We start from the raw sequence: 16,161 nt of genomic DNA, 5'->3' as shown, positions 1-16,161 counted from the left end.
TTTTTAAATTTGAGGATAAAAGTATTTGTTAATTATTTTTAACAGCTGGAATTAACGTTAACTCCCATTCACACAAAATTTTGTTTACATTTTTTTCGTTGCACGTTGTAAAAAGAGTTTACGGTTTTGTTTTGCAAAAATAAAATATGCAAACTGATATATATTAATGCAAAACATGTTAATTTTGTTAGAGTAACGTTATTGTCTATTTAAGAAACAATTATAAAATAAGGTAAACAATTTTTAAGCTATTTTAAATGAATAAGAATTTCTGAATTTGGAATTCGCAAATTTAAATGATTATCTGATTGTCAGATTGTGTTATTCTGCTTTGCTTTTTTTTTAACGGTACCAAGCGTTTTAAAAATATGTATGCTTAATAAAGATTTATTTTTGTTAATATTTAGCAAAATGTTGCTGGAATATGAAGTATTGATATCCAGTAATATTCAACGCAAAAAACCTTGGTCAAGATTAGAATGGATTGGAATTCAAAAAGAAAGTATTTGTTTGATCGATAAAAAGAGAATCTCAATTCTGTATTTACCATCTGGTCGAACCAGAAGAGTTATTGCACCTTTAAAAACTTATTTAAAAGATGTTTTATACTTTACAACATCTAGTTCTGGTAAAAATTTATTTTTTTGAATTTAATAAAGTTTGTTTTGTTTCAAAGAATTTTTAAATTATCAAATAAAAATTTATATTTATATACTCACTTTGTGTATAAACAATGATTTTCTAATTTGACTATTTGTAAATTTGCAGTGTTTTATTTTGTTTTTATGATATAGTGATTGTTTTATTTTATAAAGGTGAATATGTGATTGGATTACTGGGTTCAGGTAGTATAATAAGATGGCACAAAGATTCCCACACTGTTAAGGTTATATCGGCCTACCCTTCATTCACTTTATCTTATGGAAAAGGTACCTAATAGTATTTTGTTGTAAAAAATTTAAGCGTAATTTGTATTAAACTTATTTTAAAAACGCAACAAAAATTAAATTTTAGGTATACTCGTACCACAGTTAACATGATTTGCTAGTTTATATTTTTACTAATTTTTATGTTTTAGATGGTTCAAAAGTAAATATGTTTATAAGCGACGATGGTCAAAAAATCTTAATTCTATTCGACTTTCAAAAAATTCATGTTTGGGAACAAACAAATACAAATACAGAAGGAGAATGGTCTTCAGTTGATCTTGGTTTAAATGCTTTAAAGTCTTTGCATTATAGAGAAACAGCAGTAGATGCTACTTTCTTTGCTAATATGGTAAGCAAGATTTTCTATTTAAATTAAAAGAAAAATGTTGGACAATGCATGAGTTATTTGTTTAAAAATTTTGTATTTTTTTAGCAATTTTTAAAATCAGAAAAAAATTGTCTAAAAAATCTACAAGAATTGATATATTTATAGGTCGTACATATAATACATATTTCAGAAAGTTTTTTTTAAATTGATTTGATTTTAACATAGATTCAGGGAAATTGTTGTTTATGCACGCTTATATGCAATAATGGATCCAACCTAGTTATTGGTTGTTTACTTTTACAATGGGTTCATGATCCAAACATTCAACCTAACTCTCCAACTTTCACCTCAAATGTTTCTTATCATGAAATTCCATTGGTCAAGTTGAATCCAGATTGTAGACCAATCAGGTATGGATTATTTTTATTAAAAAAAAGTTTTCCTTGATGGAAGAAAGTCGACTTCATGACCTAGACATAGAGTAACATCAGTTACTTTGACCCAGGCTCAAGTTGCCTATGGTAGTTTAAGATATTATAGAATTTAATTGCACTATAGAATTTAATTTTTAAGCTCCTAATCAAGTGTATGCTCAGCAGAAGTTTATGTGGTTTATAACACTTACTTTAAGGACACTACAGCATGAGGGCAGTGGTCATCAAACCTATGACCTCATGTTGTGAAAAATATGTTTGGTTTTTTACATAATTTCATGTTAAAGAGCCTAACAAATTTTTGTTTAGATTTTTTAACAAATGTTTTACTTTTGAATTATCTTTCTTTTTTTATTTCTTACTTTACATTATTTATTCTAGGCTGAGGGGTGCATATGTATCGTGCCTTTCCCATGATGGCCAAATATTAGCAGTAGCTGTCAATCAACGACAGCCTTACCAATCCAATCTTGTATTTATTGATCCTTATACCACTTCAGTTGTTTCAAGTCATCTTAAAGGGTTGGGATCACAAAACAGAAATGTGCTAGCCAAGTTTGCAAAGTAAAATTATCTTTTTTTAGTTATTCTATTTCTGTGTGTAATAATCATGCTTTTAAAATATTTAAACCTTGTATAAGTATTGATTTGTTTAAAAGAAAAAGCTTATAATTCTGTTTAAAAACTATGGGTCTATACCTGTAATTACTGTTAATATGTTTTTTAATTTTAAAGTAAAAATACCTTTTACTGTTTATCAAAATTAAAAAGTTATTATTTTCTTTAAAAAAATTTTTTTTCAGAACCTACTGGATAGCAGATATGAGTTGGAGTCACGATGATTTATTTCTTGTTTGTATTTCACGGAGAGGTTCCTTGTTTATCCTCAGTAAACTTGGTGAAATATTACACGTTAAAACGCAAGGAAAGTCTGTGGAGTTTGGTCCTTCTTTGTTTATTCCTTTACATCCTCTGTTTGAACATATCAGGTTAGTATACTTTATAGTTAAAGTATTGAACAATTAAGTTATTGTAGAAATAAATGAAATGATTGTAAATGTTTATACATACGCAGAAGCAAAAGGCAATACTAATTTACCTTTTTTAGTTTAAAAAATTGTTTTTTACCATGTAAAATTTTGACATTTTAAATTTAATTTCACAGAAAACAAGGTAAACAACAATCTTCCATCCCTCAACAACAACAACATACCAGCCCAAGACCAGATAGCCCCAACTCTTTAGCTTCATCTGTAATATCAGAAAAATCGGGTCGTCAACGTTATTCAGTCACCACCCACCCTAGATTACCATTAATACTCTGTAGTGATGGTTATTTGGTTACTGCCATGCAGATGGTTAATGTGGTTAGATTGTCAGATGTAGTCACTATATCTCTTGTAGAAGCTAATAGAAGTGTGAAGAGTATTATTAAAGATTATGACTTAAAGGTAATGCACCAAGAAGTTTGTTCATTTATTTTTTTTAGTAGAAAAGCTTTACATAATGTGTTTTTTTATCCAATGTTCAAAGTGTTTTTATTATTAATAACATTTGCTGTCTAAAATTTAAATTAATATAGGCAAAATTTTGAATATATTTTATTATGCATAAAAACTATTTTTTTGCAGGTTTCATCAAATATTACACCAAGATTTGAACTACCCAGTGGAATGTTGAATCCTGCCAAGTTTAGAGAACATAGACTCGCTTTACTTTATTCTTCATTTAAGTCAAAATTTAAGGTATGTTATAAGGTTTTTAATTTTGTATGTGTAATCTGATTGGTTTGTAATAATGCATAAAATTGTATTTAGAAAAAGAAAAAGGATGGAAAAATAAATGAAAATACAGAGAAAAGTGCTGATGATTCATATATCAGAGATGATGACATTAGTATGCTAAAATACAAGTAAATTTTTATATCTCATCGTTCAATTTGTTTTTTATTAAACTCTACATAACAGTACCTAAATATATTAACTAACTAAGTAAGGTCAAGGGCAAAACAAAAATTTGGTTTTATAAAAACTAAAATAATGAAAGTAATTTAAAAAAAGGTTAATATTTCTTGTTTAGATTTGAAGAAGAAGATGGAAAAACAGTGAACAGTGAAGGTAAAAAAAATAGCATACTACATTTAAAAATAAACATGTATCATCGTAAAATGGTTTATATAAAATTTTATATTTTAAATTTATATAACTTTTCAAAAATCTTGTAAAAAGAATCAAAAGTTATTTTAAAATTAAAATTTATGTTTTAAATTAAAATATTAAAAAAAAATTTACAGAATAGATTAAAAGTAATTTAAAAATCTTCATTTGTATTTCGATGAAAATTTTATTTGTATTTAGATGAAATGGAAGATAAACAGAATTACCACAGTCCAGTTGGGGCAATATTAAACGCTGATGAAGGAAAAATATTATTTGATGATCAACCAACTATTAATATTTCAACTGATGGATGGTTACAAGAAACTCAACCTATTTGTGGAGGTAAATAATTGGTTTAAAATTTCCAAAATCAAATTTTTTAGCTTGTTTAATTTTTTTTTTTTTTTTGCCATGCATTTTCTATAACTTTTATTTTTTAGTTTTTTTCAAATTTTTTTGGTAATTTTTTTAGAAGTACAAATTTCAAAAATGTTTTTTTTTAAAGTTAATTATATTTTCTAGAATCTTTGCTTGGTGGGTTAAGTAAATGTGTTGACAAATTATTAACAACTTGGAGTCTGATAACAACTCAAGGAAGATCAGATTACTTGAGTGGAGGTGAAAAAACTTTGTCGGATGAACTTCACATGTTTTTTCTACAAACTCTTAAAACCATTTGTGATGTTATCAAAGAGGTTAAATTATTTTTAAGTTAATTTTGAACTTTCTAGCCATTACTTTTTAACATTTTTTTTATGGTTTTGTTTTAAATTTTTTTTATTAATTGATAAACTTGGCAATCTTAGGTTGTCTTTAGCAAACTTTTTTTTTATTATTATTTTTTAAAAGGTTTTAAATGCTTTTTTCATAACATTCATTAACATTTTATCTTCATTTTAGTGTCAGCATCTTTCACACTGCTTAGCCTGGCAACTAGATGCAAAAGACAACGATGACCAATTTAATCTTCAATCACTATTATGTGATCTGACAACCACTTTCGCCGACCAAGTCACTAATCTAACATCATTCGATTTAACTCAAAGACCAGTAATATCAAACACCTTAAAAATTGTGTTGAATTCAATTTTGTCTTGCCACCGCACGGCAGCAGAGGGCTGTACATCTTCAAAAGATATTGCTGAAAATCTGAATCTAGCTTTTAAGTTTTTGTATAAAGCAGAAAAATGTTTGTTTAATGCTAATAGGTATATATACCCAAATAATCCTTTTTTTAATATAGATTTTTACAAGTTACACTTATAAAGTAAAATATAAATAAAATTTACTTTATTTTTATTTCTGTAATTTTACTAATTTTGTTTCACAGTTTTCAGAATATTTCTGATCCTTACTCAGTTGTAAAAAGTGGGTACCATCAACTTAATGTTGTAACATCGTCTTACAATATTGAAACCCTAATTACTCAACAACTAATGTTGCCTTCTTTATGGAAAAAGTTTTATTTTACTTTGGTTAAATTTTATGAAACAGAAGCTTATAAACAGGTTTTACTTTTCAAAATGTATTTTTCTGTTTTAAAGAATTAAATAAGTAATCAAATTTTTAAAATTAACAAAGCTATTTAAAAAAAAAATAAGTTAAAAAATTTTAAAAATGTTATTTTTTTTTCAGATAAATCCAGCCGTGATTCGTCTTTTAAGTATTGTGCAACGAATAGTTCTACCAAGATTGAAACTTGATGATAACTTGTCCATTCAAGATCCTACTACACTACACAACATGCACATGAACCTGTGTGAATATAAGCTGGATAGTTCACTCAAATTAGCAGCTTGTGTATTGAGAGATCATCTTAACTCAGCAAGCAAATGGGAAGGTAAAAAAAATGGCAAATTAGTATATTGTGAATTTAAAACTGTTTTATCAGGCCTTATTTTTTTAATATTTGATTATTGCAATGTTTTTCACATTTCTAAATATAAAACTTGTAATATTTTTATGTTTTTATTTTGATATATGACAATTGTTAAAGTGTAAAAGTACTAAGAAAGAATTTATATTTTTGTAGAGGAAAACTGGGTGGTTGTTGAATTGTTGTGTTCTATCATGACCTCATATTTTACCGACCAACCAATCTTGTTTTCATCTTTATATAATACAGTGGATGAAAGATTTTATTCTATGGAAAGAAATTTGATCACATCGGCAGTAAGGTAAGGATTTACATAAAAAACTTATTTATAGACCTAGACTTGAGTTTTTAATGGCTTTGTCAAAATTTAGGAAAGTTAGACCAAATATTTATGTAACTTTATAGTTATGATTCTAAACAGTAAAAAAAATATTTTAAATATTTAATAGCCTGCCCTAAGATTGACATTTTAATTGTTGTAATATGGTCGTAATTTGCAACTAGTATTAGTTTGCTGTAATGTACCTGTACACCACAAACGGCAGTTTTATATTTTTATGTCTAAAAATACATAATTTTATTTATCGTCCACCAAGGTTTATAATATTTAGATTGGATGAATTTTAGGTTTAAAAATTTATTTTTGCCTAAACCTACTTTTTTTGTTAGGTCTTTGAGATTATCACATACTTGGACAGCAGACCACACAATTAATCTTCTCTTATGTTGTGGTCGAATATTCGAGGCTGCATCTTTCGCATGTGAAGTTGGGGATTGGAAATCAGCTGTAGCCATTCTAGCAATGTCTGAAAAAGTTCGGGCTTTTAAGCAAAGCTACAACCCAAGCTTAATGCTTACATACAACAAAAATTCAGTTGTTGATATTTTGAAAACCAGAATTCAAACCCTGATATCATTTACTGATATCAATGATTTTGATTTTCAATCTAATTTGACTCTATCTGAATCTGAAGTAAATATCTATGAGCAGTTAACACAATGTAGTCCTGACAAGTTGTATCATCATTTTGTTGACATTTTTACAGTCTCAGTTATGACTGGTTGTGATCTAACAACTTGGTTTGCAAATATGTTGTTGGAGAGATTAAAGGGTTTATGTGTAAACTTGGATTTTATGATTCCAGAAACCCTTTACCTTCCTTCACCACCTTTGTATTTGCCTCTACCGGCACCAGATGAAAAGGAATGTAAGTGTTTGAAAAAAGATATAATTTTTTATTGTGTACTTATAATTCAATGTTAATTTTTTTAAAGTGGGCTATTTTAAACATTTTTAAAGTTTGATATGGCCTAAACATTAACAGTATTGAATTTTTTTAATTTTTTTTTGATTTGTAAGATATGTTTGTTTTTTTTATTTTAGATCAAAATCGCTACAACTTTTTAAGGCACAAAATCTCAGCTTTAATCCAAACGATTCTTACATTCTTCCACTCCATCAACCTTACACAACATGCTGTATCTTGGTATGTTAAAAAGCTTAACAAGTCAATCAAACACACAAATTCTTCACCACTCTCCACTCTCTCACAATCCCTACCTAGTCCCAGAGACAAGATTTTAAGTTCAAAAGAATGTAAAATTTTGCTGTCGTTATTTTGTAATCTTCTTGCTTTTCTTTGGATGTTTCACTTACAGGAAAATATCTCTCTGTGTTTAAGAAAGTATCAGAAATTAAGAGAATGCAATGATCCGTATGATCAAATGGTTTATGAATGTTTATTTTGGATCAAGAAATTTATTCCATTTTCAAAGTTTTTGAGCTGTGAAGACAAAATGTACGGTTTGGTGTTGTGTTTATGCTCAAGTTTACCAATAGATCAGTTCCTAGTGATTACTTTAGCTGAGTATTTTTATAACCCCAGCAATATTAGTCCTAAAAATGAATCGAGATTTAATGAGATGAGGAAAAAATTAAAAGAAACGAATTACAATAACACAACTGATGATAGCCAAGAAGGTAGTTCTACTCTTAAACCTATGAGTGTTCTTTATTATAAAAAATGTAAATCCCATGCGAAAAAATCAAGGAAAAATAAAGGTACTTATCTCTTTGTTGAGGAAAACGAAAGCGGAAATTCCAAAAACTTAAAAATGCCATTTTCAGAGGGATATTCCTTTGAAAAAGATCTAGTTTATCACAATTTTGTTTCGCAAATATTTGAAGTCATTCTAAGCAGAGAAACACATATTTCAAAAAAATCTTCAAAAAGAAACCGAAAGTCTAATCAGCAAAACAACTTAGATGACAAAATATTTGTCCTCAACAATCGACATAAAATAGCAGTTGCTGAGTTGGAGTTTGCTTTAGATTTAGAAAATGTCAACCAAAAACGATTTTTATCCAGAATCGGAGAAGACTCTATAAGCAAGGAAAACCCAACTCAATTTTCAACTCCCAAATCTTCAGTTAAAAAGGCTGCAAGCTTGGCTAACCTATCCTCAAAACATATTTCATTTATGGATACTTCAGTTAACGAGTCAGTCTATCCACCAGTTGCGACTCTGCGTCGATATTTTAGTCAACCTGAAATTCATTCAGTTGCCAATGGTGATACTTTAAATATTGATGACGATTTTAATTTTGAATGTCCTAAATTTGAAATATCAGATGCACCTACAAGTATGCAAAAACGACTTCTACGACTGTCATCTTACATGGCTTGGCTGCAATTTTGGAACGAAAAACCGTCACCTGAAACTCAATTTTCAATTCTCAAACCTTCATTGCGAATCAAATTGACAAAAAATCAACTTCTACAAGGTCTTATGGTGGCTGAGATTAGGTTTGGGAAAGGAAATTTGTTTTCGCAAGCAAGTAGTGTTATGCCGAATTCTTTACAAACAGAAGTTAATCAAGTTGTTGATGATGAAATTACTACTGTTAGTACAATCTCAGAAAGTGTAAGTAAAAACATAATTAATCGATAAAAAATTAAAATAAAAACGTAAATGTTTTGTATAAAAAATTACAAGCTTAATGAATTGTTATAGTTTTTTATAATTAAGACAAATAACGATAATGTCTTATATTTTCTGATCTTATATTTTCAGGTCCCACCTGCAGATAAGAGCGATGTTGTTATTTCAAATGTTGTTTCAAATTATTTTGAACCAGACAGTGCACAAACAACAGTTAAAGGAAACTTAATCCCACCAGGTTCTTATAAATATTTTAATTAATGCCCTAAAAAAATTTATTGAGACACAATCTATTGATATTATGCTTAGTTGTGAAATTTAAGAATCTAAAATGGAAAATGTGTATTTATTATATACCTTTCTACGCTCTATCCTTAATTTTGTATTATGTATTTGTTTAAATTTTTCGATAAATATTTATCTAGTTCTTTTCGTGGTAAATTCTTAATTTCGTGGTAAATTCTTTTAATTTGTGTTTTACAGAAGTCCCTGCTTTATTAGATACAGATGAAATGATTCCAGAACTTCCAACAGAAGATAATAACAAACAAGAAAAAGTTGAAGTAAATGAAGAAAAAATAGAGGAAGAAGAGAATAAGGAAAAAGGGGATGAAGAAGAGAATGAAAAGGAAGAAGTTGTTCCTGCTGATGAAGATGAAGCTATATCTCAACCAGGTAAACTTTTAACCAATAAGAAAATGTTATATCCATAATATTTTATCACAAGTAAAAAATTTTAATTATATTAGGGCAACTGGTAAAACAAAACAATAAAATATTTATATTAGGAATTTAAATTACTACTAAAGCTTTATATTTTGAATTATTTTAAAAATAAGACTGTTAACATTTGACTTGTATTAATATAAAGTTAAAACTTTATTTAATAGGTACAGAAGCATGTAGTGAACTAGTGGACGGTGGAGGCAAAATTCGCCCAAAACCACCAACCAACAAATCCCAATCAAATGCTGACATTGCTAGTACTGTTCGATCGGAAATCAACAACGTCTTACTTGCTCAACAGGTGTCACTCTTGAGCCAGCTTTTGTTAAGCCAAACTTTGGGTCAGCAACCTAACATTAATTCGTCGCAGAATAATTTAGTTTCTGGGGTCTTGCAAGCTTTTTTACCGAGTTTAGTTCCTAAAAATGAAACCAGTCTTAAAAAAGAGAAATCTTTTTCACAATCTGATGTAACTTTGCCGAAAACAGTTTTTCAAGAAGAAGAAAATATTGTGCCTACTCATATTAGGTCACAACACGAAGTATACAGACCTCAAAAATTAAATTCTGATAAAAGACAACCTGGTTTTGGTATTCCTCTATTTCATGTTGAAGGAATAACAAAAACACAAAAACCCGAAAAAAATGTTAATTTGGTTAAAACTCCAAAATCAATTCGAGGTTGGAATGCTTCAGTAGCCTCAAAACAGACTCATGAAGACCTACCTGTTGCTACGACATCAATTAAACCAGTTCAAAAACTCTTAAACCTAAAAACTGTTGACAAACCTTTATTGATCAGTGACCTTAATACCAAACAACCGTTTTCACAGTCAACTGAACATCAAAAACAAATAAATGTTGCTAGAAATCAAGTTTTTAATGACAGGCCACCTTTACCAAGTCAAGGGATTCTTAAGAACTCACCACAAAGACAAAACCCACCACAGGAAAATACAAACCCACCTTTACTTAAGTATCCAACTGATAGGCATAACAAGCAAGCTTATAAAAGCCGTAAACCAGGTCCCGCATCAAGTTTTCCCGCTTCACAACAACAACAAATAAAATCAACACCAAATTATCAAATCCAACCTAATTTGCCAGAAAATCGACCAAGTTATCAAACCAATTTTCCAATACTCCAAAAACCTTCAAATCTCATTCTTAATCCTCCAAACTTCCAACTTTTATCCTCAAAGAGGACTGATCCTTCTTTTCCTATGTTCTCCAGGGTCCAAGCTCCTCCCAATCTTGCCCCCCAGCAACCTCCACATCAGTTGATTCCAAGGTTGATTGATCCAAGAGAGGTGTTAGTTTATGAGAACAAAAAGCAACAACACTTTCAACAAGTCAAGGTAATTTTTATATCTTGATTTGTCAGTTTATTTATTTAAAAAGTATGTTGGACTCTGTATTACCATACTCAAGTGATAATAAACACAATATAATAATAAAAAGCGTAAAAATTATTTATTTTTGGGCCTTTTTTTAATTAATTTTATTTTTTATTTATGTAGGGATTTTCGAGTGTAAAACCTACCCAACCTCCAGTTCCAATTATGAAAATGAACACCCCATTTCTTGAAAGAAACAAACATGTTGTTATTAAGGAACCAGATAAGGAAAATGTTGATCCGCAACAAACTAACAGCCAACTTGTTGATCAACAAAATGTTGTTGCATCTGTCGTTGATGTGCCCAAAGGTTGTATTATATCTTAAACGTTTTATAAAACTTTTTAGCTGTTTTTTTTTAATTTAAAAAAGGTATAATATTTTAAAAATACTCTTTTATTAACTTTTTTTTTAATTAAAGTTAAAAAAAGAAAAGAACTTCCTCCTTTCGAAGGTTACCTCAGTCAAGAAGAAGTTTCCAGAGAAGTTCAACTTAAAAACATGGGTTGTGACTCGAGTGAGACCATGAGTCAGGCGAGCGCTCACTACCTTGCCTCTGTGGGCAAACAGGTATTGTACATTAATTTAATGCAATTTTACGTAGGCTATTATTAATAAAACTGTGTCTATATTTAAATTATTATTTAAATTTTCCAATTTATTTTTTGTAGGTCAAGCCAAAACCAAGAATGAAAGATGCCCAAGCTCAAGTTATAATCAAGGATGAACAAGAACCAACATCCACTGATGAGGAGGAGGATTACAAGGATAAACTTACAACAAAACCAATTAAACCTCCCCCTGATGTGTTCCTAAGACTCAGGTATTTGTTTAGGTTAAAAATTCTTAAATTAAAAAAAAATTTGGGTTATTTTAGAAATAGGGTATATAGTGCTTTTTTTAATTCATTGAGGCTTTATTATAAAATTTTTACCTAAAAACTTGTTTAAAAAAACTGACAGTTTTATAGTTTTTGTGTTTAAGTAGTTGTCTATAAATTTTGTTATTAACTTTTTAATCATTTAATTTTGCAAAAAAAACATAGTTTTAGTATTTTAAAAATATTTTATAAAAAAATATTATCTCTAACTGTACTCTATACCAAGTTCATATCATATTTTTCAAGTTCAAAGCAAACACTTAAAGTTGTTGAAATTTCAATAAAAAAAGCTAACTGTTATTTTAACGCAGAACTGAGTTAAACAATCCACCAACAGACAATCAAGCCAAACAAGTTCCATCAGGATTTTTGAATGTTGGAGATGTTAGTTTAGAATCTGTCATGCAAGGGATTACCCAGGAACCGGTAAGTTAAAAACATTATTTAAACTTTTGCATGATTTATAAACTTATTTGAATTTTAGTTCGTTATAGACTTCATACTACATGCAATAAATACTTATTTAAGTACTTTTTAAAATACTTAAAACTTGTGACTGGGTCTGAGTAATTGATGTTATTCTACGCTTAGGTCGCGTTTTTGATCTTCCCACTTCGAGGATAAAGATATATACAAAAAAAATAATTATAATATTATTGAAAAATATATAAATCAACATTTTTATATCTTATTGAATTCAAGATAAAGTTTTTAAAATTAATATTTTTTTAGATGACTTCAGCTGACCTTCACTACAAAGTAGGTCGTGACCTCCGACCAGAAGTGACCCCATTTGTTTTGGGATTTGAGGATAAAGTTGGAGACAACCAGGTTAAATCAATGTTAAACCAACATATTGACGATGCTAATAAGGTATGCAAAATTGTTTAATAAAAGTTATAAAAAAAACAGTTAAATTAGTTATTTAAAGAAGACTGTTATAAATATAATTTTTCCTTAAAAACTGGGTATTTATTTTATTTAAATTTACTTTTTTATTTTTCTTTTAAAATGTTGATTTGTGAAATTGTTAAGTCCTTAATTTTTTCTAATGGCACTTATGTTTTCTTACGATATTAATAAATGTTCATTCATAGCTTTTTATTTATTTTTAAATGGCTCTTACATTTCTTAAGAGATCATTCACAATCTTTAATATCTTTATACCAATATTAAGGTTAAACAAGTTAGAGAGATAAGTCGTCATAGATGGACTTCTGCTATGAACCAAATGAGTGCCCAACTTGATGCTATCGATGCTATGGCAAGCAAAATGGATCAAGACTTCAAGGTTTAAAAAACTTTTATTACTCTAAATAATTAAATAATTAGGCTGATTAAGAACATTTTTAAAGAAATAAGATTTGTATATTTGATATTTTAAAATTTGAATGATAAGGCTGAAGTTGTTTTTTTACAGTTTTTGTTATTTTCACAGAGTTCTGCGCAGTTGGTAAAAGTTATTGATACAATGGGAGAAGTGCTTGCACCAACCCAAGTAAAAACAAGGTAACAGTTTAAACCATTTGTAAATGAAACATATTTATAACATTTTTACATAATTTAGTTTATAATTTTAATTTTAATTTTAGATCACCAACCAGAAGCTTGAGTCCTGTAAAAGAAGATTTAGGAAAATCACATCAAGATAATAGGTTTGATGCACAACTAAGAGCAAAGTAAATTTTTTTAATTTTGTTTAAATTAATAATTTTAATATGGGTTTAAGTTTTAATCTGATGTTTTAGTCTGAAGTTTTAGTCGTAAAGAAAAACTTGCATTGTTTAGTTAAAAGCTTACATTGTTATTACTAAAAATGCATCAAAATTGGATTTTATTATTTAAAACTTTTTGTTTAGCTATATTCCACCATCTTATGAAACAACACCGTATAGAGTATTCCAACCCAGTGAAGCGTGGACCAATCAAGGTTCAGGAAGAAGAAACGACCATTATAAAGAAAGGTTGCAAGAAGCTTATAAGTTGTCTTCACATGAATATGGTAAATTTTAGATAAAGTAAATTTGGACTAAATTTAAAACAAAACAAAAAACACCCTAGAAAAATCTTTGATGACATAAAATTATAACTTAAAGCACTCTGTATAAATATATTGTTTGTGTTTTTTATATTCTTTGTTTTAAAAATTGCCTAAAAAATGTCGCATTTTTTAGATTACCAGGAATCGAGTCACCATTCCTCAAACTCATTTTCAACACGGGAAAGTGATGACCTCATGAAAGTTGATGACATTATAGATAGAAACGAGGATAGACTTTATGAAACTCCCCTTACCCTTCCTCATTATAATAAAATGGAAGTTGATGAAATTGAACGACAACAAGGTATTTTTTGTAAATTTTTTTTATACTTTTTGTTTAAAAAAAAATTTAAAGTTCGGTATGTAAATTTTAAAATTTTTTTTTTATTTAAAAATTTGTAATTTAATTTTTAATTACTTGAATGAACACACTATTATAGAAATAACCATGAAACATGATGCTCACATTAAACAAATATTAAATGATGAAGAACCTTCCACAGCTATTAAACCCTGGAAGAATAGGTAACACTAATAATACCTATTTAGTATTAAATTATTATTAAAGTGTTGTTTATGCGTAATATCAAATGTAAGAAAACCTATTTATTAAAAATAAATTTTTGAGTTGGTTTATGATATAGTGGGATTTATCTGGAAAAAAATTGTATAAATTTTTATATTAGCTTTAAAAACTTTAATTAAACATTAATTTTCTAAATAAGTCATTTAATTTTAGAACTCAGAATGAAAAACAAGACATCAGACGTTGGATGGAGACAAAGAGGAAAGAAAGAACGATTGAGTATCAACAAAATGTTAGCAGGTTGAGAAGTAATGAGAAACAACCTTTTCATCAAAACAAAACAACTTCCAATTCCCAACTTCAAGAAACTATAAGAAAAAGGGAGCAGGAAAGAAGGTATGAGAAATTGTTTTTGTTGTATATCAGTGAAATTAAAAAACTTGTGTGTATTTAACTGGCTAAATCTTTTACATAAAAATTTAATAGAGTTTTTACTTACTATATTAATTAACACTGTTTACTTACTTTTAACGAGCTTATATTTTTAAAAGCATTCTAAGTTTAAGGTACTATATTATTTGTAAATTTAAATATTTTATTTTGTGATGGTTTTTTAGAGAATTACAGTCATCAAATGCCGCAAAAAGAGTTGACATTAGCATCAAGTTAATGAAAGAACTTAAAAACGATGAAAAGAATTTGAAAGAAGAAAAGTCACGGTAAGAATCGGAAAGTAAAAATTCAGAAATATTAAAAATTAAAATGTTAAAAAATCTTTGTTTTAAAGAAATTTGCAAGCTTCCCCAACAAGATTTAAAAGATCTCCACTAAAAGAAGGTAATTTACTTATTTTTAAATTAATTTTTTTTAAGAGTTGGTGTTATGTTTATTTAACACCTTTTTCGTATTGTTTTTATAGCAAATAGGTCGACAAATGGAACCTATAAACTGCATAAATCATCTACACCTTACAACAAAAAACAGGTTTACTCTTAAACAATCTAACTTATATTAGTTCACTTCAAATTTAAAAGAAAATTTAAATTTTATTGATTTTTTAGATGAAGTCATCATTACGAAAAACGATTGTAAGAAAATCCTCTCCAAAATCTACAGGTATACATCACAATAGTAAATGTTATAAATACATAACATGACAATTTATTTCTTAATCTTTCTTTAATTTATAATTTTCCTTAGACTTAGCTTCAAGTGTTGAATATCCATCCGACACCAGCATTCTAAGCACTTGGAAACTAAGCGACGATCTCCAGCGTATTTTATACGGTAGTGTCGACGTCACAAAACCGAGAAAACAACCGAAAAACCACGTGACCTTCGAGTCACGTGGTCCTGTTGAGCCACGTGACTCGTCATCCAATATCTCGATGAGTAGTTCACGCAACACAGAAAGTTTGTTGGGTGATGTGAATTGGAATGATGTAGATATGTTAGTTGCTTCAGTTGAAGGATGACAAAAATTTGTGAAAAATTTAAATATAGGTTTGTATTTTAAACTTAATCTTTGATAAAATTCTGGACTATTTATTATGTTATAGTTTTAATTTTTGTAATTTATTTGTTTTAGGTCGACTTAATGTAAGTTTTTCAAATCTTTTGGGTTATCATTTAGATCTGCTGTTTCGTTAACAAACAAATTGATTTTGGCTTTATATGAAAGGAGACTTTTTTAGTTTGATATGTGGTAGTCTGCTATAAAATGTACAGTTTTCTTATAATATAACCCTTCACTGTTAATGCTGATTACATATATTATTAATATACACACAATAGATTTATGCAAATATATTATTTTTTACATAGAAATACAATAAAAAAATACATAATAATTTTTAATTATTAGAAATGACGAATAAATTGTTTAACGTTAATAAAAATAAATTATACTTTCTCACCCTAAAT

The 16,161-nt window shown here is 28.2% G+C and overlaps 1 protein-coding gene across 1 annotated transcript; it reads left to right on the top strand.

The window, feature by feature from the left end:
- Positions 1-100: 100 nt before the first annotated feature.
- Positions 101-16,144, top strand: LOC145749416 (uncharacterized). Its single transcript, XM_082565181.1, has 40 exons — positions 101-232; positions 408-628; positions 816-929; positions 1,079-1,278; positions 1,483-1,667; positions 2,073-2,255; positions 2,495-2,680; positions 2,857-3,142; positions 3,323-3,436; positions 3,509-3,603; positions 3,771-3,808; positions 4,049-4,192; positions 4,373-4,545; positions 4,751-5,058; positions 5,181-5,358; positions 5,486-5,690; positions 5,883-6,027; positions 6,396-6,934; positions 7,111-8,651; positions 8,802-8,907; positions 9,153-9,344; positions 9,560-10,752; positions 10,915-11,101; positions 11,213-11,361; positions 11,463-11,614; positions 11,983-12,097; positions 12,404-12,544; positions 12,849-12,962; positions 13,110-13,180; positions 13,264-13,350; positions 13,531-13,673; positions 13,846-14,016; positions 14,153-14,237; positions 14,452-14,634; positions 14,856-14,957; positions 15,026-15,075; positions 15,158-15,222; positions 15,300-15,354; positions 15,439-15,741; positions 15,827-16,144. Exons 2-39 carry the CDS (start codon positions 412-414, stop codon positions 15,711-15,713), a joined length of 8,487 nt encoding a protein of 2,828 aa, XP_082421307.1. The 5' UTR covers positions 101-232; positions 408-411; the 3' UTR covers positions 15,714-15,741; positions 15,827-16,144.
- Positions 16,145-16,161: the final 17 nt, after the last annotated feature.

Source organism: Corella eumyota, chromosome 1 (genome assembly GCF_963082875.1).
Source record: "Corella eumyota chromosome 1, kaCorEumy4.1, whole genome shotgun sequence".
NCBI classification, from domain to species: domain Eukaryota; kingdom Metazoa; phylum Chordata; class Ascidiacea; order Phlebobranchia; family Corellidae; genus Corella; species Corella eumyota.
Note: the sequence above shows the minus strand (reverse complement) of the source record. Positions and strands in the feature narration are given on the sequence as shown.